Source organism: Oreochromis niloticus, linkage group LG10 (assembly GCF_001858045.2).
Source record: "Oreochromis niloticus isolate F11D_XX linkage group LG10, O_niloticus_UMD_NMBU, whole genome shotgun sequence".
Lineage (NCBI taxonomy): Eukaryota > Metazoa > Chordata > Actinopteri > Cichliformes > Cichlidae > Oreochromis > Oreochromis niloticus.
The window spans coordinates 8,975,697-9,003,087 of record NC_031975.2 but is presented as its reverse complement, the minus strand read 5'-3'; the positions used below and the strand labels follow the sequence as shown (position 1 = coordinate 9,003,087).

Below are 27,391 nucleotides of genomic sequence, written 5' to 3'. Positions count from 1 at the left end.
AAGTCAGATTAGAATGTGGCAGACAACAAAAAGAGTCTGCACAGTTCTGCAAAAATTCCTCAACAACTGATGCAAATTTTGTGTTAGCCCAGCTTAAATTAAAGCTGAAAGTCTCTCCTTCCATTACATTTGATTTAAAATCCACTGTGATGGTGCACAGAGGCAAAACTTTTAAAAATATGCATTACAGTCCAAAAAACCCACACAAAAAACAACGGCCCTAATTATCAGCATGAGCGCTGTGGTGTGAAATCCTGAATTATAATTTATATTGTTTGAAGCAGGGCATTTTCTGCAGTGTAGAGCTTAGATACCTTTTTACTTCCATGCTAGCTGCATGGCAAATCCTCTTAATCTTCTCAGCTCTTTGTAACAATATGCACATTTCCCACAATGCCAGTCTATTTGGTGAGCTCCAATTCATGATCACAGTATTAACGGAGACACAAAGTGGTAATATCTGTTGGTAGTCGACAGAATAAAGTCAGATTTAATACTAACGCAAGCAACATGGTAAAAAGGCAAAAAATACATGCTTAAACATACACACAACGAGAATTGTGATCAGCTAGAATCACCTTTATTTTCAATACAGCACATACACTCAAACTGATAGAAATACAAAAGTTCCTCTTATCCCTTCTTTGCAGTGAAGTTTAGAATATGCTACAGTAATATACACACACATCCCTCATATTTGAAATGATACATACCAAGACTGACATCTTCTAACTTATCAGTTAATACTTCCTTTCAAACAGGCCATGAATAAATGACCCACAGTGACTTCATGCAGAACATCAGATGCATTTCTTAAAATACAAACTGGAGTGTGGCTCGTTACAGTTGCAGTGGAGAGAACGGATGTTTTGTAAGATACATTAATCCAACCCAGAAAGACACTTTATCTTGGGAAACACCGAATTCATCCCACTCAAGATTATACCTCTCTTATTATGGTCTAACAGCACAATAAAACAGACTAAAAAACAAAAAAACTCCTTCACAGAGATAATATTAACATCCCAGTGTAGCTTTCTGGATCCTCTTTCATTGCTTTGAGTCGCAGCATGTAATACACCCTCCTGTCCCCTGATTATCACAACTGGAATGATCTGAACAAGCTGGAGACAGAAAGGCAAAAGAAACCTCAACGGCAACGCTTTCATAACCTGCACAGCCGTGGAGTCAAGTGAGAACAGAAGAACGCCAGAAAGTTTTCAGTCGTGACAACACTGAGAGGTGCTCATACATGTCAAACAGAAATCCTCACGCTATACACAGGCAGTAACTTTTACAACAGCTCAGATTTTCATTCAGCTCCAAAATTCAAGTTTGAAGCAAATAAACTGGCTAACATATGACCTAGTGCAACTTTAATAAAAACAAAAACAAAAAAACCCAACCAAAAACGACAATCAGAAAAGTGTAACAGCTGGAGATCAGTAGTGACATTTGGGTGACCCCTATTCTGTCCTCAAAGCTTAAAGAGAAGCAGCTGGAGTAATCGCCACAAATTCGCTGACATATTTCTGAAAATAAAAAAAAAACAAAAAATAGAACGAGGGCTAAAATCTGGCCAATTCTAAGTGCCAGCTTTAAAATGCCCGGTACGTTTGTGCATGCAAGCCAACTACAACGCTAAAAGAATGACACGAAGATTCACTGGCCCTGAAATGCTCGCTTGTTTCTGTGAAACAAGTCTTAAAAGATGCATTAAAATATTGATTTAAAAAGAAAGAAAAAAAAAAAAAAATCGCCACTAAAAGCAGGCATTTGGAGTAAAAGGAGTGAAAGGCTAGGTCTGAATACACCTTCGTGGACATTCAGTCAACTTTCTTGCTGCGCAGTCTGAGTGTGTCCAGCAGGTATCTGCAGGCGGTGCCGCTGTGCTGCGAGAGGAGTGTGAGGAGCTTCCCGTGGATGAGCGTCAGCAAGGTCTGGTGGCCCGTCGCCCAAACCCGGTACCAAGGGCCGTAAAATGGATCGGACACAGCCGGGCAGAGCATGTTATTCAAGTTGACCTCAGTCGCCTGGAGGAGAGCAGAGATGAGACAGAGTAAGACCTAATTTGATGCCAATATGAATCCAAATTTATCCAGTGGATAATTCATTATTTTATTTTTTTTAAGGAAACATTATGGTTGACTTTTCTGTACATATCTTTACAATCATTATCTTCCAATAGATTTCAGCTCCAAAAAGCAGACACTTAATTGCCTGATGTCAGACTTCATTGCCTGGAAATCCTCCATAACTTATTAACCGGCTGTTGAATGAGTCATATCATTGTAATTACTAAAGATTTTCAGTGGTTTTAAAAATCATTTATTAGGCACATGCTAGAAAAGACAAATATCAGCACTGTGGACAATACAATCAGAATTCATTGATTACTCTGTGCTATCACTTTTCAATCAAGCGGCTACTCTCTGCCCTCTTTGTGCCAGAAACACCCTGTAACTTAAAGCTGATTAATTGCTTTGCTGTTAGGGAATAATTCTGATTTGCATCCAGCAGAAAATAAATTGAATGTTGGTCCAAAATAGGAGATCGTCATGCATAACTTTGAGTATAAACTGTAAAGTCGTGAACAATCAAAACAGGGAGACTGAATACGCAGCAGTGGATCACCAATAATTGGGTGTTAATATCTCAGGATTTATGACTAACAATATCAGATATATAAATGCACACACACTCACCGGCCACTTTGTTAGGTACAACTGTTAAACCTCTCATTAATGCAAATATCTCAGCCAATCACGTGGCAGCAGCTTTATACCATTTAGGCATGTAGACATGGTAGAGACAACCTGAGTTCAAACGTTGCATCAGAATGAGGAAGAAAGGTGATTTAAGTGGCTTTGAATGTGGTTGTTGGTGCCAGACTGGTTGGTCTGAGTATTTCATTAACTGCTGACCTAACTGGGAATTTTCCCACGCAGCCATCTCTAGGGTTTACAGAGAATGGTCTGAAAAGAAGGAAATACCCAGTGAGCAGCAGCTCTGTTGGTGAAAATGTGTCATTGATGCCAGAGGTCAGAGGGGAATGGCTGGACTGTAGGTATTCAGCAGAGCATCTCTCAACGCACAGCATGTCAAACCTTTAACCGGATGGGCTACTACTGCTGTCAGCCAAGAACAGGAAACTGAAGCTACAGTTCTCACAGGCACAACAAAATTGGACAGAAGATTAGAAAAACGCTGCCCGGTCTGATCTCTTGATTTTTGCTGTGTCATTCAGATGGTAGAGTCAGAGTCAGACTTTGGTAGACTCTGTGGTTCAGGCTGCTGGTGCTGTAATGGTGTGGATATTTTCTTGGCACAGGTCGGGCCCCTTAGTACCAAAGTGAGCATGATTCAAACACCACAGCCTACATGAACAAGCCAAACAGGGAGCCGACCGTGTCCATCCTTCTATAATCACAGCGTACCCCGTAATCTGCTTTCTTCAACAATGAGCTCACTGTACTCACTGGCCTCCACAGTCACCAGATCTCAGTTTAATAGAGAACCTTTGGGATTTGATACAAAAGAATATTTGTATCATCTGCAGCAACTGTGTGACGCCATCCTGTCAATATGGACTAAATTCTCTAAGGAATGTTTCCAGCTCCTTTTTTAAGCTGTGCCATGAAAAATTAAGTCAGTTCTGAAGGCAAAAGGGTGTCTGCCCCGGTACTAGTAAGGTGTAATTAACAAAGTGACCAGTGAGCGCATACCTGTCTGTATGTGAGTGAAAATGAGTAATTTATATGGGAAGAGTTCACACTACCTATGTTGCTCTTATTGTCATGAAACCGTCTCGTAGACAGGTTGTCCTTCCTTGAAGAATTTTGATAAGTATTACCAGCAGCGTCCTGACAACAGTCCACATGAAGCTCTGAGCCTGTGCTGTCACAGTTTGGCCCTCATCGCTCAGAAGCCTACGCCTGCCAAATTTTCCTGCTTCTATTACAAATAAACCTCACTCTTCCCCTTCTACCCCAGTGACACCCTGTTTATTTTATTTTTATTACTCACTTATTATTTTTTATGAGTAGTATAAAGGAAATGCACCTACAGTTTCCTCATACAAGTTGGCATAAAATGATCTGAATCAGCTCTTTTGGTTTTAATATGTAGTTATTGTAAATTATTTATGTCAAAAATTTAAGTGTTAACTTTGTAAAATGGGAAAAAGAGGTTGTTTGTTGGTGTTCATAAGCACGTCGCATGTTCAGAAACAGACCTAACATGTGTGCATCACTGTGGGGACCAGTTCAGGCATGCATGAGCCTGATGGCACTCCTTATAGGCACACATGGATTAAAAACATGACAATGATTATACCTGCTGTCTCTGTTTAGCTGTCTGCTGCAGACCAATCCAAAAATGGACAGATGATTAACTATCCAGGACATACTGGGGGAAAAGAATGCATGTTTCTCAATGAGAAATCACCCAGAGTACTTAACTAAGCTCTATTTTATCAACTGCGGTGTGTTTAATGTTTTTCAGCTCTAGATAAAGGCCATAATTTTACATCTAAATATAAATTTTTTCTTAATTTTTAAATTGACCAATAGCCCTGATTTGCAGAGGTATGGAGTTGTCAGCATTTCAGCTTTTATGCATGTTCTCCTCATGTGGGTTTTCACCCATAGTTCAAAGTTATGCTTGTTGGTCATTTTACGTTGGATACGAGAGTAAATGGTTGTGATAGTGTTGACCTGCTCAGGGTGTACCTCGCCTAATGTCAGCTGAGACAGGTTCCAACCCCTCCCATGACAGAGTGGATGGGTGAATGGATGAACAGCTCTAGCTACACTGTGGACTCTAAACAAAAATATGTAGTATTTTCACAAGGGCTTGCTCATTAAGCTTAGACCTTAACCGTCTAGGCCAATGCTGAAATATTTTTTTCCTCTGTACCTGTGTAACTACTATTTTTTAGGTTTATGTTATTATTTTTTTAAAGATAAACCCCTGCAATTTAAGTTTGTTTTTTTAAATTGTAAAGATGGTAAAATATTCCTGTTTACCACAACTTTTTGTCTAAGGCAGTGATGGTGTAATAAAAATATAGTGAAATAGCACACAGTGTCCAGCAGAGGGCTCTATCTTACCAGGCCAAGGAACTGCAGGAAGGTGAAGTGATAGAAGAACAGGATGCCTGTAGAGAGCACAGCCCACCACATATCTCCCAGAGGCTCAGGCTTGTATACACCTGCAAAAAGAAACACTTTGAGTTAAAGAGACAGCAAGCACACAAAATGTGTCCTATGTGCCAGTTCTGGCCACCTGTTTGATAAAGACATGTAAACTAGGGAAGAACCAAAAGCCATTTCTATACACTTCCTCTTTTATGTGTCCTTAACACGTCAGCAGAGTTTATAGAGAGAAAGTGGAACCACAGAAAAAACAAGAAACAGGATATGGTGTCAAACTGGCTTTTCCTGTTTCCTCATTGCTGGCATTCGGAGGTCAAGTACCAGGAAGTCGCATCAAATGTGCTCTAATTGTACAACCTTAATTCTGAAGATATTGGCATGCTGTAAATGTAATGCAATTTAATGCTTTAAGCTGCATTTGTGAATGGGACAGAAATTACAGTCTGACAGGATCATTCCTGCTTATAATGAAATGCAGACTGAGAGAATGACGATCACAGGCTTCCAATATTGGTTTTCTGTGTGTCTTTGCACACAGAGATTTCTCCAGATTTCCTGAATTTTTGATGATAGAGATGTACTGTAGATGAGGACTATTACTCTGAAATTCTTCCACAATTTGTAAAGTTTATCGCAGAATGGAGAACCACTGCCCATTTTCACTTTTTGTTGTTGCCATCAAAGTCAAAACGAGCTAATATTTTTCACATGTAAAATGTGTGAATTTAAAATGTGTTCTACTGTGAAGAAATTACAGCTTTGAGGTCTGCAAACCATTGCATTCTGAATTTATTTATATGCTAAACAGCATCCCAACTTTTCTGGAATTGGATTTGCATCTTTTGAGCTCTACTGTTACATTACTAATAAACATGATCAGGCACTTCTATTCTATTACTGGGTTACAAGCTTGAAAATTTGCATCGATGTCAGTTTTACCAGCTAAACAAGATGAACTGTCATCTGTGCTTACAGATCAAGGTTTGCATAAAGTTGAATAAACGTTGCTCCCACTGATGTTCTGCTTCATACTCACTCATTTAGTTCCTTTTATCAACCCCTGGGCTTTAACAGCTCAGATGTCTTCAGTAAGAGCTCTGCTCATGTTCAAATCTGTCTGCATTCACAACACGTTGCATAAATAATTTTTAGGAACCATGTTAACTAGTTTACTGAGATTGGCAAAATCAAAAAGAAGCACACAACAATAAAATAAGACTAGTTAACAAACTAGAAGTGAAACTTCCAGAGTGTAAACATAACTGAGTGTTTCTGAATGTGGATCACCACGAGCTACAAAAAAAACAAAGGCATCACCCACCAAGTCCAGAATCAGAAACTATAACCTGGTAGCTTTATTATACCCAAGTCCATATCCAGCTTTCAAAGGCTCTCTATTGTGCTTTATTGAGCTTTCAATAATGTCTAATGCATAATAGACCTACTGTTGCCAAATAATCACAAAATTAGTCCAATAATTCAGTTGAACTTTAACTAATACAGTATCAAATCATAACAATAGTGGCCTCAAGCTTTACGTTGTAAAGTAAAGACCCTACAATAAAAACAGAGAAAAGCCTAATAATGAGAGAAAGAAAAAAAAAGAGCAAGCACTTGGCGACAGTGGGAAGGAAAAACTCGAAGAAACTTCTGGCAGAAGGCGGCTCAGGGAGGGGTAGGCATCTGCCATGACGGGTTGGGATGGGGATTGATGGTTAGGTTCAAGTGATGGTATGTGAACAAAATAACTGTCAGTGAAATTTTTTCAAAGTTGTGCAGTCACATGGATTGGACACACTGTTTTTTCCCCCCTTTAAGTAGGTCTATTCAGACAAAATAAAGCGCCTTGGCTCAATAACAAGTAAGCAAGAAATTTTACCATAGACATCGTCAGTCTGGACACCACATGGACAAGGGGGACACAGTCTCCTAATCTTTGAAATTCAGGTGTTTTGGCGCCCATTACCACATGCCTACCTTTACAAACACTTGTAGAAAAATAGGTTGTTGTAAAGAGCTCTGTACTCCCTCTGTTGTAATAGGAAGCCACCGTTGCAACAAGTTAGCGTTTGAAATGTCTGGGAGGGATGAAATTTCACAGTTACCCGTAAAAGGTCTTATTGCATCTAGGAGCGACAGAAACTTCAGCCCATGCCAAGTTACAGAGTGGGGTTCACAACTGTTAAATTCACCAACGCTCTGCTGACACAAGTGTTAATTTTGTTGACCATTAAGTTTTGTCTATGAATTTTATCATCAAGCCAAAATAAGAGGATAACTAAATGAAAACAAATGTACGAGAGCAAAAACTATGATGAAATGTACTGTACTGACTTCAGTGATTAAAAATTTTACGAAAATATTCTGGAGAGATGCAATCCAATCAGACAATCAAGTTGTGTTGAAAGGAAGGACAATTTGGAAGTGCTCTCCTTGTACTGTAAGGTTGGATGAGCACATTTGATCTGCCCCTGGGAAATTGTACAACTATGTGCGTGTGTGTGTGTTTTAATGGTCCAAATAGGTCCTAACTAAATCAAAATTTGCTGTCAAAATTACTGCTGGCTGACACGATAGTCCCAAAGCACCTCTGACATTATCATCAGCACAGAAACTGCAGTTGGTGCTTCGTAGTATGGGTTTCTCTGACATTAAGCACCAATGGCAGTTCCTATAGATGTAGTGTGTAAGAGGTGCAGTACTTTCAACCATAAGCAGTATGAAATCTGCTATATGGAGATCAAGCAATTTAGTAGTGCTGTTTGAAAGTTAGCTGTATTAAAGGGTCCCCTGTATATGGTTGTATATGACTCCTTTTATGTCATCCAGGTCACTGTAGTCTAAAGAGCTAGGTTTTCATAGTGGGTTCACCCGAAACCTTGGCTGATTGTGACCTACACCTGTTTTTACATCTTGGCTCGTGTGATTAGGTAGAGGATCAAAAGGGGGTTCATGACCCCCTTGGGGGGGACACATGTTAAATCTGGGATTCGACACCATTTGACCTTAGAACTGAAGATGCTTCTCAGATGAGAGGTGAAACGTCTTCAAGCAACTTCAAGTCCAGACGCTTTTCTTTCCAAGCTCTTTAGATAACTCCTTTTAGTTAAACTGGTTTTATAGTTGCTCTTCAGTATCATCTATGTAAGTTGAAATGACCAAACAATCTTTTCAGTAACAGACACTGAACAGACAAAACAAAAAGCTGGCATCCACAGCATCTCAAATGCCACAGACAAAAAGTGAATCCATCCATGGAGATATTATCACTTTGCTCTGCTGACATGTGAAAAGTCAGAATGAAGAAACACCTACCTCCTTTCCTGAAAAGATAAACAGGCACCAGGTACATCATGGAGTGCTGGATGTAATAGATCTCTTTCTCAAATGGCAGCTGAGAAAATGAAAAGCAAACAAACCATTTTAATTCTTTTACAGCACCCAGATACAGCAGAACAGCCCCCAACTTGCTCTGAGCCCTGAGGAGAAATCTTAAAGACCTGTGGCCTCACGGTCACCAGCTATGCTACTGCTTAACAAGCAACCATGACAGACAACATTACTCAAGAGAATAAAGAGATGGAAGAACAGCAGGTACACCATCTGTCTATTTTAGCTCCCTTTATAAGGCACCTTTCTTCTAACAATGTATGACCTTGTTAATGATCACTGTTGTCATACAAAATCTATAAAAATAAAAAATAAATGTATGGAACAGTGTTTACAGCAGTCTGAAGTTAGAGCTTTCATTTCTCAGGGATACATATGTTGACCTTGTTTTTTTTGTTATTTTAAAAACTCTGGGTGGAGTGGGTGGAGACGAGTGTCACGGTGATTTGTGAAAGAAGAATGGCAGCAAACGTGAAAGGGAAGATTTACAAGATTGCAGTCAGACTTGCTATGATGTCTGGTTTAGAAACTGTAGCACAACCAAAAAGACAGCAGGAAGAGCCACAGAGCCCAAGACTTTAAAATTAATTTCACTGGGAGTGGGCAGAGTTTAGAAACAAGTGAATCTTATGGACATTTTAGAAACAAAAGTTAGAGAGGGAAGGCTGAGATGGTTTGGATATGTGCAGAGGACAGATAGTACAAATATTGAACAACAGATGTTGAATATGGCAACACCCTTTGTTTGTCCTGCTGTCAGGCAGCAGGAAAAGGCAACAGAGAAGATTTATGGATGTAAAGCAGGAGGACATGTAAAGGGTTGGTGTGACCGAGGAGAATGGTAGGGACAGGGTTAGATGGAGACAGATGATCCACTGTGTCGACCACGAAAGGGAACAGGTGCTAGGTTTAATATGAGACATAAAATAAAGAAAAGCATAATATGGGTTCCCTTTAATGGTATAACGTAAGAAACACATGAGATCTTTGTCCACAGTGTTTTTTTAATTTACAAGTGACTGATGTAAACTGCCTCTTTTCCCATTGGTTGGCAGGCATATAATGTTCAGGGTGCAATCATAGTTTACTGTGCTCAGTAAGAAATACTGACATAAAGTTTACTGATGTTATAAAATGCAAGACTGTTGTGTAAGCCTTCATTCCCTGCTTGAGAAAAACAAGTTTATCTGATAGGGAATTGCGGATATGGCAGAACAGCTCAGCCTTATTTCTGTGAGAACTGTTATAAAAGGAAAAGCACTTAGTCTTAATGGCTATGCTGTGTTTTTTAAAGTTTAAAACTTACCAAAGTGACTTCATTCAAACAGATCAAGTTTCAATTTGTGAAATATCTCCTGCATGAGATGTTCAGCTTGAGTGAGTCAGAGCGTTCAATTTTAATTCAATTGTTTTATACGGCGCCAAATCATAACATAATCATCATAGGTCTCTTTACACAGTAAGTTCCCGAGCTTACAATATTATAGAGAAAACCAATGATACCTGCACAGACACAGTGTAGTCTTTTTCAACACAACATTGCCGTTTCAGAGGTAAGTGATAACACTTGTTTAGCTGCTCAATGAGTGCGACACTTAACCTTGTTCATCTCGGAGACCTAACAAAGGCTAGAAGAGGGCTTCTCATAAATGAGATCTGAAGATCATGGTCTACTTACGAGTCTGGTGTTGACTACAGGGAACATTAAGGCCAGTAATGCGCCATTCAACATGTGGACCTGCAGCCTGAAAACAATAAAAATGAAAGACATTAAAAATTATCAACAAGGTCACTCACTATTTACCTAATCTGTGTAAACCTTTCTGAGTCATGTTAGTTTCTCTCCTGCCCTTCTGGTTTCACTTTGCTCTCTTCCCTCTCCAGAGACAGAGCAGCGCAGAGGAGAGATGTTACCGGGGTTGAGCTACGGTTAAAACAATAAAGGCTTTCTAACAAGTGTGAATCTGTCTAAAGCATCAGGGCAGACTGACTCTCTTTCAGATTTATCATCAATGAAAGAATAGAGGAAAAAACAGAATAGGAGAGGGGAAAAAAGTGCTGTTATTACCACTCTCCCCTCTTGACTTCTGCAGGCCATTTGCCCTCCCCAAAGCATTCAACCCATAGAAAACTCTGCCACTACTGACATATGAATCAATTACAGCTGATATAAGGGACAGAGGAACAGGTGGAGGACAGTTTAGATTCTATCCCATGCTGCAGAAAACCAATCAGACTCCTCCCTGATGCTGTTAGCAGCAGCTGTCTCTTACTCTTTGTCAGGGTCAGTTTCTTGTGGGAGCGCTTATTGTGTAAAGTCAGGTCAGTAAAGTTTCAGGCGATCACTCTCTGAACATATGCTTTGATGTGACTCATTCAGACTAATTAGTATAATTTGGTTTTAAGCTTTTAGTTGCACCATCCAGTGCACACATATAGCCTATCTGCTCCTAGTGGGAGCTGCGATGCTTATTTAGTAAACCTGTATAAATAAACTCAGCATAAGGAAAAATGTGTCTTTTGAACTAACATTGACGTTAAGAGGCTCCACATACAGAACAGAAGCCAAGGAGCTTGTGTGTCAGAGTGTGGAGCTCCATCTATCTCCTGTGACTGCTCTTTTTGTCAAATGAGCCAAAATAACTGTTGTGACAGACAAGGTCGCCGGGAAAACAGCAGTGCCGAAGTAATGCCGCTTCAAATAAGTCCGGCTGTCACTCTCGGGGGCTGCTGCATGCTTCTGAAAAGCAGTTCATTCAAATTCAAAATTTACAAAGCGTAACGAGCATTAGCGACCTTATATTTTTCCACCACTGTAATTAATTGCATGTCACTCCATGTCATATTAATACATGGGCCAAGACCTGAACCTCTGATACTGTTGTAGCGTAAACTTCTACTTTATGTAGTAACTATTACACTATCATACAGAAAGCCATGGTGACTGTTACTGTGAAGCAGTCACAGGAAATGCAGGACATCAAAAATGTCAAATGTAAAAATAATAAATAAATAATAAAAAAGGATATATTTGAAACTTGTTTGTTATATGCTGTGCTCATTGCACAGCATATAACAAACCCTCTTTGGTGGGCAGCAGAATTAGGGGATTTTACACAGCAGTTACTTTGAAACTCTAAATGTGGTGAAATGAACTTGAGGTTTGCCCTGATTCCAAACCACCACCAGAGTAAAATGCCATGTTTACACAAACAAAAGACAAACGTCTTGAATAAAGGTTATGACTGTATCTCTTACATAAATGAAACAAATTAATACATGTTGTTACGACAACAAATGAACTAGCTTACTATCTGAAAGAACATCTTGACCTGGTGGATAAATAATGTTGGCAGTTCAGTAATTCTTCAAACGATCGGATATTTATTGGGGAATGTTTCATATTTCTATTCCATGTAAGAACCAGCTTTTTGTGGTTTCATAAAGTTGCTATGACTCGGTACACTGTCTTCACTGTGAGGCTCCCGTAGGCTACTGGAACAGAAAGTGACCCTGCTTGTATTTATTTCTGAGTAAATCCCACATCGTGTTCCCCACCGGCAAAACCAGAGTCATTTCTCCTGAATAATTAACCGCTCAGTCCGGATGAGTTGTTGAAGAGGAGACTATAAACCCAAACAAATACATTACTATACAACTGCTTACTATGGGGGAAACCAACAAGTAATTACAATCAACGTCAACCACAATTCAGATTATATGAAAACAAAAACCATGAGCTTTGTCTGCCCAGTCACTAGACATTACATTCAGCAGGACAAGTGGCTCATATGGCAGTCGTGGCCTTTCTACTGTCTGCACTAAAAACTCTATATTTTGCCAATTCAGATCTATACAGTTTAATTTAAATGTAGACGACAAGTTGAAAACACTAAACAGGAAGAACCCAGGAGTACACGTACACTCACCTGAACACAACCATAGCTGTTTTACATGGCGGGCAGGCCAGCAGGAAGATCTGTTGAGGAAAGCAGAGAGAAATGAGCAACGACATTATTGCATTAAGCTCATATGGTTGTTATGGAACAGCTCGAAGGCTTTTAAGAGCTTCCAGCTCCGTGTTCTGCAAGAGAAAATGAACTGCTTTAACAAGTTTGTGCTAACATAAAAGCAGAAGCATTGAACAGAACATCCCAAAGGCAACTGTGAGGTCTCCTTAGTCCAAATCAAGAAGAAAAAAAAAAAAAATACATAGAAGAGGTTCAGACAAGAGGATAGGTCCACAATTAGAATGGAATTTGAGGCATTAGAGCTGCTGGGTGTTTGGTGCATTAATGACCTGATTTCATGCTAAACAATCTCAGTTTACAGCTCACTGCTTGGAAGTCAGCTTTCACAAGAAAAGGTAGGCAGCATTTGAAAACAAAGGTGAAGCCAGGGAGAAGTGACTTCCTGATATATTTCCATTGCCAAAAATGATTTCTACCAACAATCTGACTTTATTCTTGTAAAGGAGAGTGGATCAAAAGACAGCCTGCAATCTGTCCTTGGTGATTGGGCTACTGGGCCCCGAGAATAGTTCAAACAGGAATTTGTTCAAAACACCATCTGACACGAGAAAAACTTGGTTTGCCTGAAGGCTGGAAACAGAATTACAGAAAAGAAACTGACCCGAGATTCATTCTCCAAACACACAGTTGTTATATTTGGTTTGTTTTTTGTTTTAAATGTGTCTTCGGGATTGATCTGCGGCATGTCTATCAACTTTATTTGCAGCGTGTGTGGGATTATGAAAAAAAACACTCAGACTTTCACAGTTATATTTACATCTTCAGTCTTTTCTACATCTTTTCCTCTCATTCTAACACGTGAGACATGTTTCGCGTTGTAAAACACCACATTAAAGTCACATTAAAGAGAAACAATGCATGAAAATGTTTTGCCTTGGATAAAACGTGCTTGCCAAAGCTGACAGTTTGTTGGTTCCTGCAGATGTTATTACTGTCAGCCTCCATTGTAAACAGGGGTTGGCGATACGTTGCTGGCAGTTAAACGTTGTCACTTTGATAATTTGTCTCATGTCTGAGCTATCAAAGCAATTAGACAACGTTCTCCAACTTGGAGCCCTCAAGTCTCTCATTTTAAATGAATAAGAAGTCGTTATAAAATAAACATGCCATAGAGTTGCGAGCTATTATCAAATAAATGTTGCATATAATTGGTTGTACAGATTATGTAAGGGTTCTTTAGCCCATTCAGTCTCATATGAACACTTCTGTGTCAATCATAATTGATATTATGTGACGATTTAATATTTTGCCTGAACGTGGCAGTGATGCCGTCATTTTCTCCATCACCTTTCAGCCAATCACCAGTTTATGGCACATGTTAATTGCTAGCGTAACGCTAACCTTTGGGCGTTAGTGTCACTTTACCCTTTGATCCTTTACTTATTTGTAATGGCTTGATCGTGTTCACTTTTTGCATGAGAGAATCAGAGGAGAACATTAAATTTGTCTCTCTTATGTTTGTCGCTTCTCATTGTTTGACTGTTAGCCAGAGCCTTAGGGTAGCCTTCACTGCAAAGTATTGTTTTATTTGAACACTAATGCCGTGAAGGATAAAATAATAAGTATATGATTCACAACATTCGCTGAAGTATTTTTCTTATAACGACAACTCCCATAGTTTTTCAGTACGAGCCAACTAAGAAAAAAAAACTGACAGTCAACGTTCAGCAAATAACATTAACATAATATTATAAAATGTCAAATGTTATAAACTGTTGTATTTGCACACATTTTTAAGAGAAGTAAGTGGATGCTTTTCTGTATGTGGCAGCAATAAAGGTCTTGGCTCCAGCGGTGCCATTAGCTCTATTTTAACGGCACACAAGAGAATAGACTCAGAAATGGATTTCATGCAAATTACTGAGCAAGAAGATTTAGCCCATAAACACTTCTCTGATTGTTGACTTTATGCATGCAAAAAGAAAAGAAAAGAAAAAAAAAAAAAATCAAAAAAAGAAAAATCATGTGGTCATGCTGGCACTCCAACCTTGGATGGACACCAATATTCCTCAATCAAAATAAGTTGAGTTCATTTGAAACTATGCTAAGGTTGGGTCTGATCCAAGAAGTATTCAGGGAAAGACGTTCTGATTAATCGAATTCAAAATCCCACTTAAGCCTACAACTAGGATTGATCCCTGCGTGGAACACTGGCCCAAGAAGTCATGATCCTATTTATAGGTGAGAAGGACTACTTAAGTGTAATCCAGTGAGTGCTGTGTATTTTCAAAGTAGTCCTGGGCTTCTATTAAATAGATTATACTTTTTTTTTTTTTTTTTTTTTTTTTTTTAAAAATCTGCTGTGTTGGAAGTACAAAAACATGCAAATCAGGTATGCACAGTAAAAATTAAGTGTCAGTTAATGCCAGATCTGATGTTCATTTATTCACTGAACAAACTAAAAGCTACAGAAATGAATCATATTTGCGCTCTCTGAGAAAGGCCATCAATTAACAAGTAGGTACTAGATATTTTTTATTTCCTGGTTCAGGTGTCTGATGGGTCCAAATGGGAAACGCAGTTCTCTCCCGGGCGTCGTCACTGGCGTGTTCTTTGATGCTCATTGAGTTAATTGGCACTGACAGGAAATGACTTGCTGATTGCTGTGAACATTGACAGAGCTGTGACCATGAACCTTCCAGGAGGCGACTTCAGTGACAAAAGAAAGATTGGTATGCAGTGTGAATTTCGCTCTGCCGCTGAAAGGAAACAAACTGGGCTGGTTAACTATTTAGTGTGCTGACGGAATTGTGTGAAGCAAGTTTTTCATAATTAATACGAGAGCCTGTTTTGTTACCTGAGCTGTAGGATGGATTAACAACACTGGAACTGGTCCCACTCCTCAGATGCACTGAAGCTAAAGTTGGTGAAGCTAATCTGTAATAAGTCCAGTTTGTTCTTTGGGGTCTATTACACAGTTTACAGCTGTAGGATTTCTCTGTAGGGAACACATGACACAGTGCTTCATGTGCTCCATAAGCAACGCATTGCAAGTGGTTGTTTTTGTAGTCGTCAACCACACCCACTGTCTACCTTTCTAAACAAGTATGGCGCTATTGTGTTTTATAATCGTCTTGCTGGGTGTGCTGAGTAGCTGACCAAGTGCATCAAAATGATCCGATATCATAGAAACCTTGTAATTTTCAAATCCAAGTAATTCTGTTAGAAATAAAAATACCAGCATGTCAGATTTCACTCTCTAAAATGGGTTCATTCATCATATAGTGAATTTCAGGGTGTGCGGGAAACAGAACTGCTAAAAGAGTCATTTTGACACCCATAGAAATCAATGAAAAAAACCTAGCAACAGGTTATTTGCTTAAACATATTTTGATATTAAGGCCGTAAAGTTAGCCAGAACTAGCTAGATGAAGCAATTGATAGGATTACATACAGGGAACTATAGTTAACTCCATATTTAATATTTTATATTTAAGTGGATGAGCGGAGAACCAGGCATGTTGCTGTTGGCTGTGCAGAGCAGTGGTGCACCCATGGCTAAAGGGAGCAGAGTGTCCACAATGTGGAGAACTAATATGAGGAAATAAATATGACTATGTAAATAAATGCCAGGGAAAAAAACTGAAGCCATAACAAGCACTAGAGTGCTCACTGACCAGGTCAGTGGTCAGCCACCTTTGTCTAGACTGCAAAGAAAGCTCAGATAGCACCAATAATACCCCCCCCCCCCCCCAAAAAAAACAGTTAATAGAATTATCTCCACATGTCTAATCACAGTAATGAGTCAAACCAGCCTTGATGCTCTTGTTGTACTAATAAAGACACTGTTAAGTCTAACTGCTGCTTCTCCCTATTAATTTTACAGCTGAAATACAATTTTATCTCAAGGTACAGCTTGCTGGAACATTGTGCCCCGAATATTGCCAGGTTCCTGTTGCCCTTCTACTAGCAATGGAGCAGGAAAAGGCCAGAAAAAAATATAACAATAATTAAGTAGTGTTGACTCAAAGTATTTTCTGGAATTACAGGGAGAAAAAGGGAAAGCAGTCATTCAACAAGACAAAATAAATGAACAAAAAAAATTTGAGAACACGACCTTAGAGACAAATATAGTTCAGCATGGGTGAATACGATGGGGAAATTTAAACTACCTTCACAGTGTGTACCAACTTGTGTCAAGGTAAGGGTACAGCTGAAAGTTGTTAGCATAGAAAGATAAAGGACTTATTTATAGATTGACTTATCAGCAATGAAGTCTTTCAGACTTCCTTTTAACGAGTGCAACCATAGAGTGATATGCTGCGGGGTTTCGAGTGTAATGCACGTGAGTAAACATACTGTGATGCTCAGGGTTATTGCGACAGCTGCTACATTAAATGTGGCTATACCTAATGATGAGGCCGATGATCTGTTATAATGGTGCTGATTATTTTTGCCATACACAGATTGTTAATAGTGCAGTACATCAATTTATCGGCAACCTACACGCATCCATTCAAAGCTGCTGCAGAATTGCAAGATACCTGCTTTGCAGACAGATGACTTGACGTTTCCTGCAGCCTACAGCAACATTTATCACATGCCCACGTGATATCTGTTAGCTGCGAGCTGTGCCTGGCGAGATCTACAAGGGAAGAAAGTTCACTTGATAAAAGAAGGTCATGCGTCTTTAACTTATGAAAAAAAAAAAGAAAAAGAAAAAAGGAGAAGCCAGTGGCAGGCGATGCCTCATTTGGACAGTGTATAAACGTTACACTGTATGGATGTAAATTCCTTTAACCCCGAAGACTCAAGATGACAAGCAAAGAGCTCAGACTGAATCCAAGGCTCTACGCCAGGGGTGTCAAATATAAGGCCCAGGGGCCAGAACTGGCCTGCAAAAGACTCCAATCTGGCCCACTGGAAGGAGTGTATAGATTTTGGACACCTTAGAGCTACAGCTCAGAAATGCTGATAGATTTCTTTCATTTACTACAGCAGAATTTCTCAATTATGTAGAAAAACAGACTTGTTATTGAAACCTCCTCTTTTTATATGAAGATATTTGTGGGACTTGCTGTGTAAACACTTTCACTCTTAAAGTTTCACTGGTTTGATTCACTTAAGGGGATAGTGGGCTGCAGGTGGCTCACATACAGACATATTCATGAGACATATCCAATGAAAAAATGTCATTATGTTGATAATAACAGAATGGCTTGTTTCAGTTTAGACTTCTACACGGAATCTATGTAGAACATACAACCTAACCTACATAAGCGGTTACAAGCATAAATGTCAGTGCTGCCATTTATGCTTGTGTGTTGCATTATGCATTAACTACCAGGTGGTCGTGTCCTGGTGTTTTATACGTGATGGAAACAAACACGGTGTTTGTGGACCTTTTTGATTCCCCATTGAAGTGTAAATCCCCAGTAAGGTGGGACCGATGAACAGTTTGCACAGAGGTCCATCATAAGCAGAACATGGAACAACTGTGAACCTGGAAATTTGTGTAATAGGTCCCCTAAAACAACAACTGCAACAAAAGCAAAAACAAAAACAGAAACTGGCTGTTATGTTCAAGCTCTTTGTTCTTCATCTTTCTGCAAGCTAGTTCTGACTAGAAATCTATAAAACGGCAGGGGAAGTTCATATTGTCTTCGTATTAGCACCAATCACAAGCCGTAGGAGAAACAGAAAGCGCGTGCCCCTCCATATATCGATTTCTCCAACTTGATATACCCATTATTTGATTTAGTTGTTTATGGAGCCACACCCATATCCGCTGGCCTCAAACGGAAATACACGACAGTAAACTGATCAGTTGGAAGACCCTCAGCGTGCCACGATGACTGCTGTGGTACTATGTGGTGGAAAACGTACTAAAACCCCGTGCTGCTGGATGTGAAGCACTCAGTCATCACAAACTAAACTCCATCCCCTGTGGGGCTTTCTCACCTTGATATTTGCTCATACTTGCTGCTCTGTAAACGCTCCTACTGACACCGCCTCTATTCATCCACCTACAGATACTATGACTGTGCCAACAAGCGGCACATTTTCCCAAAGTCGCATTGCTTTGTGCTCGGTGAATAAAAATATCAAACTCACTAGCACACCAAATTTGTGCTTTCAAGAATAACGCCAGTCCTCTTCAGAATGTGGATTTGGTTAACAGTCATGAAAACCAGCTGCTGCATAACAACACTGAAAGGCACGCAAACTGACGCAGTGTAGCGACGAGAGGATATGTTCTTTGCAACAGCACAGAGGTGGTGTTCATTCCTCAATGAGTGGACTTAAGAGTGAACTGAAACTCACTATTGTTTCCAGATGCACAGCTTTAAGAAGCTCAAATGAGACAGGAAATAAATGGGCGCTTGGAGAGCTCCGCATTGCTCTTTAGATGTTTTTATCTGAGGTTTCCATCAGGCCTGAAAGGGATTAAAACCACACCCATACACTAGAGATGCAACATGAGGAATGTGTGATCATGATAGGCGCTCATGCATGCATGAAACAAAAAAAATAAAAATAAAAAAAATTAATAAGCCACTATTTCTTTAGAAGAGTGTTCAACAAAGATAGCCGAGCCCCCAGGCACTACCTTTAATAAAGCAAGAATGCAGGAATGCATGATGCCTTCTCTTTTCCAGCTTTTTTTCTCCCCACATCAGATTCAAGCTCCAGCAAGCACCTGCTACAAATAATCAGTTGGTGCCGGTGCCAACACCAACACTCCCTCACCCACTCCTCCTCTGGATGGGGGGGGAAAAAAAAAAAAAAAAAAAAAAAAAAAAAAAAAAAAATCTATATGTAGATGATTTTCACAAGTTGTGAAAGCTGTACAACTTCCTTTTAAAACCCATTTCCTCATTTGATCACGCCCATTTTAACACCAACAATACATACACTGCTGTCGATCTTGCCCTTACATCAAGGACATTTTACTACAGTCAGTCAATTTTTCATCACAGCCAGCAATTCTTCAGTGTCCACTGGTTGTCATGCTACCTCCCTGTAACCTGAAAAATCCATCATCTTTGAGCACATCAAATTTGCTCTACTCTTCAATTTTCATGATGAATAGTTTGCAGCGACTTGTCACATGGCAGTCATGCACCATGAAGATCAAGTAGCCTGCATGTGTAAACATGCAGGTACTGCATAGTTTGACTTATGATCTAAGTGTTATTTAACACATAAAAGCAAAGACACAGCTCCCTATACTGGCGGATTCAAAAAAGAAAAAGAAAAAAAGAAAAAAAAATGTCAAAAAGCCATGTGAAGAGTTTGACATCGACCTCAGGCTGGGTTACAGGCTGTTGATACAACAGCTTCATAAAATAATATTTGGAGACAAAGAGGGGGCACAGCTCTGGTTTCACAGCCAAGGGCTGAACTTGAGATGTCTTCTTTCATGGCAGCACTGGACCAACTCCCTAACACACGGGACAATGATGTCCAAACAAGACTCCTAAACGAGGCTCAAACTTGTACTTTCCCACCGAATTCACTGAGGTTTTTAGAATCAATTTGCTTCTATTACTTTATTAAAAAGATTTAAATGTGCTACATACATTAGTTCATAATTTCTTCCCCTGTTCTAAGCCTCGCATGGCTCAATAAAAAGCATGCTCGTGTATCTCAAGGCGCCATAAAGCCATTAGGAGACAGTGATTGCAAAATATCGATCACGGTGCTCCACCAGAGCTGGAGATGGGTGAGATCAGGTCAATAACCAGTTAATGAAAACCAGGCCTTCGAAGTCCAGCCAGCACACTACAATTTATACCCCATCAACCCATCAGCTCTGACAGGACAGCTCGGAAGAGAAGATGACGTCTTCTAATAAATCCCCACTAGTTATACTCGTAATCCTAACAGGCACACATCAGCTCTTTCCCTCCTGTGTCATGCTTACCTGCACCATGGTGACGACATGGCAAGGATTCAGCAGATATATCAAAGTCTTGGTTGCAAACTTGAAGCCAACCTCCACTCCGAAAGTCATGCACAGGGCAACCAGCAACAGGTTCTTGCCTAGACTATCCTCCTTTGCCCTTATGCAGTCTTTCCCGGCTACTCTGAGCTCTTTGGAGAGGTTTATTTTCTTCAGTGCCACCAGAATCTCCACCAGGGAGATGAGGACGATGACCAGACTCTCGCTGATGCGCTGCTGTGGAGCGAGGAAGGCAGCACACTCGGGGCCCCCGTTGCCCTCAAACTTGGGGTCCACCCCGCCGTAGATCCAGTCCAGCAGGCTGTATATGTTATATCTGGACATATTCCTCTTCTCGTGTTGGAAAAGATACGAACAGGATGGAATAAAAGACGCCACACCGACCTCTTGGCGAAACATGAACTGCAAGATTTGCCTTTCGCAGCTCGCCTCGTGGTCGAGAGATAGACATGTATCCACTGCCTCCCCGGTGCGTCTAAGCTAGCTAAACTACCTCATCCACAAACGGAGGAGGAACTTCAGCTAGCGACAATAGACAGCCGTAGTCAAGATTACCCGCGGATGCTGCCGGTGGTGGTGGTGTTAGAGGGTGCTGCCAAGCCTCTCCTCTTTCACGTTCCTCACACACTTAGCTCGCTAGCATGGACAGTTACACTGAAGTCGGCATCATACAAAGCAAACCAGTGCGCTGGCTACCAGCTCTCAGTCACATCAAGCTGGAGAGCGGGTGTAGTTAGCATGTGTTAGCAACAGCGCCGACAGCCGTTAGGTAGCTAGCTCGCCTTACTGAAATGAACAGGTATACGTTATAGATTTGACCCCGAGTTTTGCCTTACAGGCTCATCACAACGCTAAAGGAAGCCGAAATATAAATAAATCTTACTTTCGAATCGAAAAAAAGAAAGCAGTTTTCCTCTTATGTGAATTTCCAAATTAATCGATACCATGTTCAATAATATGCTAACATTAAAGTTCGAGATATTGATGTCTGTATATCTAAGCTATGTTGTTACGTCTCATTAAACCCTTGATATTCACATGTGATATTTACGACTTTTTAAATGTGCAATTAAATTGTGAAAAACTCAAAATAAACTAAAAAAAATATTTATTGAGTGACCCGAGGAATTAACTTAGTTCAATGAATATGCACACTGCCTGAGTCTCACCTCCGAGGGCACATAAAACAGTCTCTTTGACACACGTGACACTTGCCGATGGGGCGTTCAGGGAAAATACGGAAACTTAACACCAAGCATCTCGTTGCATTTGGGAGGGGAAGAAATTTAACAGCCAGTCAATACAGACATAGTAATGTTTCTGTTTAAGTCTCCGTTGCTTTATCAGTACAAATCACTAATGCTTTCAATTCAGTTCTATTTAACTTTATTTATGTGGCACCAGTTCACAAACATAATCCCCAATGTGCTTCTTTTTCTAAGAGAACACCAGTCATGATTCTTGTGAACAAGCACTCAGAACGTGATGGTGGGGAGGAAGAGATTTTTTTGAAGTGTAAGAAATCCACCAGAAGCTAGTTCTGCTACCAAACCATCTATTGTACCTGCTTGAGAATGACGAGAATGAGAAGACACCAAAAGACGAGTACAAGGACACAAACAAGAGAAAATACAATCTATGTGAGAGAGAGAAAATGACATGCTCTAGTCATATATCAACACACAGGGAGTAAAAACAGAGGAGGAGAGATGTCTCCCAGCAGCCTGAGCCTATAACAGCATAACTAATGGATGGTTCAAGGTCAACAATCCAGCTCTTTAATCCTGCCAAAAGGGGAAGCTTTATTTTACCATTTCAATAAAAATGAAATAAAATATATACACTTCTCCACAAGGGCGACATCCAAGCTAAAAACAGCTGTTCACTTAAATGCAATTCATACAAAAAGTTTTGCAGGTGGAATTCTTGGGCCTTTAATCAGAAACTTCTGAGCTTCATTCTGTGCCTATTTACCCATTTAATATGAAACGCTTTACTCACAGATGGAAGGCCCTTACACGCTGGCTGGTATTTACAACAGCAAGAAGTTCTCTATAAATTCCACCAGCTTTTAAACTGGCAACTAAATATCAAAGTGTGCTTAAATGTTTTTCCCCACGCTGCTGCTTCCATACAGCCAGCTCTGATGGTAAATACACAGTTTAGACACTGGCAGGAAGATCAAATTCTTTTTAAAGCTTTTCTTTACAGTTATTGTAACTATCAGGAAATGGAGGGAAACATTAAATATTGATAACTGTAATCCCCAACAGGCATCCAAAAAACCAACTCTCTTCAGCACACACACACACCCTCAAACGAGTCGACTCACCACACTCCAGGTAGGGGAATCCAGGGAAGGTCAGATTCCAAAGGCACAATAACACAAATAGCCATTTAAGCACAGGCTTCACTAACTGGGTAGTCCAGCAATCCAGCAAGGACTAACAGATAGCTCATGAACCACAGGTGGTTGATTGCAGCCACATGTGTGGAGCCAAAGGTGGGAACCCACAATAAGTACCGCCCCAGAACACAGACAAAAGCAAACAATAACAGATAGTGAAAGAAGAAAGAGAGAGGAAAAACCAACCTTGGCAGTAAGAATGATGACATGGCTATCAGTAGACTAGTTGCTGACGCCCTCATCCACAACCAGTCACAGCAGCCACTACCTGAGCCTGGTTCTGCTGGAGGTTTCTTCCTGTTAAAAGGGAGTTTTTTCTTCCCACTGTCTCCAAGTGCTTGTTTATATGAGATCATATGATTGTTGGAGCTTTCTTTATATTATTGTAGGGTCTTTACCTTAAATATAAAGCGGCTTGAGGTGATTTTTGTTGTGATTTATCACTATATAAATAAAATGTAATTAAATTGAATTGAATTGAACTGAACTGAATTCATGCAGTTATTTGCCGTCTTTTCAGCTCTCCGTGTAAACCCCACCGATGCATGCCACCAAACTTTTCTCCATCATCTCATATCTATGGACAAAAAAGGCCAGAGGAACATAAAGGCTATATGATTAAAATTATAATGGGACCAAAATACTTCCTTTCGAAAACCAGGTTATTAAGGATGAGGAACAGGCTCATGAAAGTCCTCAGAGAACTCATTTGTAAGCTGCTTTCTTTCTTCCTTGCTTAGCATTGAATTTCCATCCTAGAAGAGGGTAGTGACGTCTGCACTCTCCTCACTAATTGGTTTGGAGTGCACTTCAGTGTAGCAAATATTTTTCACAAATATGCAAGGAGAGATGCTGTGGATTGGATGATGTCGTGGGGATTGGATGAAAATGGACTCATAAGACAAGGAAAGAAAGAGCAGTAAAAATAAGACTAGGGATGAAACTAATTTGTCTCCTAAGGTGCTCACTTTGATTTGCATGTACTTACTTTTTTTTTTGTCATAACCACAAGCTGACATAAATTTCTTAGTTCAAGGGTGTGAACAGGGGCATGTTTGACTACTTGTGAAATTTTGTAGTTTGGGCCAAAAACTGCTTCCTTGTGGAAAATGGAAAGGACAAGCACTGGAGGTTAGTTTGAAAAGTTATGGCATAGATAAGATATAATTTCTTGGTTATATAATTTCCTGAGACAGTGAGATCTCATAAGGAAGAAAAGATGTGAGTTAAAACCAGTTAGAGCGGTATTACAGTACCTGCATAAAATCATCCTGTATACTGGAGTGCCATTATCTGATCATTCGTTTCTACTCCAGCTCTGTTTTAGCCACATTTATCCATGTTTTATTATTATCGGAAAAGCCACGTAAAACTGTAACTAACCAGTATGGAAACAGGTTGCTGTGGAGACAGGCTTCTATTCAGGTACCAGGGAACCTGCTCACATTTGATAAGGCAACTCAGCAGAGCCCTTCTCACCGCTTGCTCACAGTGCTGTCCAGGAAAATAAACTGGACCCCATTTTCAACATTGTGAAAAGGGTAATACAGTATGTTCTCTCAGTCCCACAAGGGAAAATGCTCTGACTCAGTTTACAAGCTCCAAAGTCCAACAGGCCTCGCTTCAGGATGTGGAGCGGAGCGGAAAGAGGGCTAAAGATCAACTGGCCTCCTCGCACGTGATCTCAAGGGAAAAAGAGTGAGACGTTTTCCTGGCTTGAGATGCTGAACACCTGAAAAAAGAAAAGAAAAAGGAAAGAAAAAACAGTCAGATAGAAGCAACTTAGTGAATCAAAACCCTTTAGGCCTGCTGGAAAGAGATCATTTAGATGAAACTAAGATGAGCAGGAAACAGGGAGGAAAACAGATGCCTGGCTTTTGTTACAGAGAAAATGGATTTCGGGACTGTTAATGCACTTCTTCTTATTTGATGACTCAGGTTCAAGGCTCTGTTGGTACACACAGAAGATCAAAGCTTAGGAAGAAAACTGAAAAGAGTATTTTTGGTCAGAAGCTTTTTCAACAAAGCTGCCATTTTTAACATTAGCCTGAGATTTGGTTTACACCACTGAACACACGTTCTTCCTCCCAAGGTTCCCTCCACGATACATTATCTGCAAAACGAAGAATTTGTGTACCGAAAAGTCTTTAGAATTCCACGCTTTAGGATTTACACACCAAAAATCATGAGCCAAGTGCTGTCACTACTCAACCTCATTTTAAAATATGACGTGGACTGTCCTGTACAAGCACACACACAGGTACATAACATCCTGTCCCACACTATGCTATCAAAGCCATTTGTAATGTCCTGGATCTGCACATATCGCATCGCTTTCTCAACAAAGCAAGTCCTCATTTCAGTTTCACTCAGACTACAGTTTAAACTTCTTTCAAAAAGAACAAGCAGTTTCTCAGTGTTGTCAGTGTCACCAGGGGGCGATGTTACCATTTTCCCTTCTCTGTGTGGATTTCAGCATTCACTCCACATGAGGCCCTTTTTCTTTTTTCTTTTTGTTAATGTTTGAAAAAGCCTCACTTTACTGAGAATCCCAACCCTCTTAAAAAGAAAACAGACCAATTGCTTTTATAGTTCTGGCTCCTTAGCTGGTTAATGTGCTTTAAGTGAAAAGACTGCAAACAATACTTTGTTGTCTTTGAATCATTTTCACTTTGACAGAGAGAGCTTGGAGCCAACTCCACACTCTGCAGCTGCCAAACCCCATTTTCAACTCCCATTATAAAATTCAGTTTATAGAAATAATTGTAGGACATTTCAGTTTAACATGAATTATCATTCCATTTGGTTTCTGCTTCCTACATTCTGCTTCCTATGTGTTTACTATTCGTGTATATATGTTTAAATTAGGCTAATTTCCTTAATGAGCTGGTTGGCATTCATTTCTTGCAGCAGTCTGAATTTTGCATGCACACAGAAAGAAAAAAAGAAAAGGGGATCAGACATGGCCAGCTGTGCCCCCGAGGTGATGGCTTCTACATGAACAACAGATAAACAGTTTTGTGACTCTGTGTTTGTGTTTGGCAGAATAGTGAGAAAAATCAATGGACTCCTGAGGGGGGAGGCCTTGCTTTCATAGGCCTGCTCCTCCTCTTTGCACTGCAGAGCGGGACTCAGTCAAGGATATTAATCTCAACATCAGTCATGCATGGGGAACACCCCACGAGGTGAATGAGCCTGCTCATCCATGCATCTCCTGGGGGGAGGTAGGGGCGCTTTGAGGAGGGACTCGAATGGGTAAATGCGTCAGGGTATCATCTCGGGAGATGCCATGTGGGCCGACTTGAGGCACACAGTCAATGAAACTCAAACCGAGGAAGATGCTGGCACCATCAAAACCCAGCGAGCCACATTATAATGTCAGATAAAGCTGAGAAATGCACAGTTCAAACTGCGAACAGCAAAGAACAATATGTGTGGGAAATGCTGCGCTTTATTTCTCTTATATGTAAATGTAATTCCTCTGCTTGCAGCCTAATCCTCCAGCCATCCCCGAAAAGCCACACAGGTAGCTTCACATATTATAATTCAGGGTTCATTTTCTCATTACTGCCAATATGCCACAGTTCATTTTCTCTTCTCTGCCTCTCTGTTTCAGCCGTTCGAACTGCGTTATCTTTCCAAGGACGAATGCAGCTGTTGAGCTGTTTCCTCTACGAGGATACTCCACACTGACTGCAGGGCATCTGAGCTTTCCACTCTGCAGTTAATCTAATGTACCGCAACTGTCAAGTGTGCTAACAGCTACAGAAACATGCCAACATAGTTCATTTTTACCCGCTAATCGATACTAAAACCCGGGCAAAAAAATCATGGGGCATAGGAGGGGGATTTGAAATGAAACTCCCAGGGACACGGTAAAGCAGAGCAGGTAGCTTTCTCACCCAATCCATATTGCTGCTGTGGTATCTGTTCTACAAGATCAATACATTTCTTAAGAAAAGGTAAAGTAATAGCAGAGATTTCAGAAAAGTCTAGTTAGGTTTGCTCTGTACGTCAGAGAGTAAGGACTCACTGGGTATTGTTACAGCTGTCTGCAGGGGTTTGGCTGACTCAGAGCGGTGCAGAGGAGGGGTGGGGGATATACATGCAAGAGCATTTGCGTAAGGGCAATAGGTTTGTGTTGCCTTACATGACAGCAATCTTTGCATTTCTGGCCATTTGATAAATAAAAGTGTCAACTCTGTTTGCATTATAAAAGCACAATTCACACACACACAAAAAGGACAAACTTTATCACAATGTTGATGATTTTCCTTTGACTTCAGCTCACGTCTCTCATGTGTCCAGTGTCCCAACTTCATTTAAGACAAGTAAACAAGGCAACTTTTCTCCAAATCAAGATTTCTTCCCTTATCTTTCCTGTGGTCGTGACATATTTATTTCCAGCTCGCAGCCACGGGGACTTTAACTCGTTTCAGCATCAGCAGAGTGCAGCATCACAAGTTAAAGCCAGATGAACAGCCTCATTGCAATCTTTAGA

At 40.3% G+C, this 27,391-nt stretch overlaps 1 protein-coding gene across 2 annotated transcripts; it reads right to left on the bottom strand.

Annotated features, from left to right (window-relative positions):
* Positions 1–563: 563 nt before the first annotated feature.
* Positions 564–22,985, bottom strand: tmem164 (transmembrane protein 164). 2 transcript variants are annotated; one of them, XM_005471946.4, is made up of 6 exons: positions 22,816–22,985; positions 12,476–12,525; positions 10,225–10,291; positions 8,472–8,550; positions 5,112–5,212; positions 564–2,033 (listed from the first exon to the last, which is right to left on the bottom strand). In XM_005471946.4, the coding sequence occupies exons 2-6, from the start codon at positions 12,487–12,489 to the stop codon at positions 1,827–1,829; spliced, it is 468 nt and encodes a 155-aa protein (XP_005472003.1). In that variant the 5' UTR covers positions 12,490–12,525; positions 22,816–22,985; the 3' UTR covers positions 564–1,826. The 2 variants fall into 2 exon arrangements, with proteins under 2 accessions (XP_005472003.1, XP_003450528.2); XM_003450480.5 differs by lacking the exon at positions 22,816–22,985 and adding an exon at positions 20,445–21,333.
* Positions 22,986–27,391: the final 4,406 nt, after the last annotated feature.

Coding starts and splice junctions, on each gene's coding strand:
- tmem164 (XM_003450480.5), bottom strand. CDS start 20,882: ATGTTTCGCCAAGAGGTCGGTGTGGCGTCTTTTATTCCATCCTGTTCG. Junction 12,526..20,444: donor ATGTCGTCACCATGGTGCAG/GTAAGCATGACA, acceptor TTTCCTCAACAG/ATCTTCCTGCTGGCCTGCCC. Junction 2,034..5,111: donor TCCTGCAGTTCCTTGGCCTG/GTAAGATAGAGC, acceptor GCTCTCCTCCAG/GCGACTGAGGTCAACTTGAA.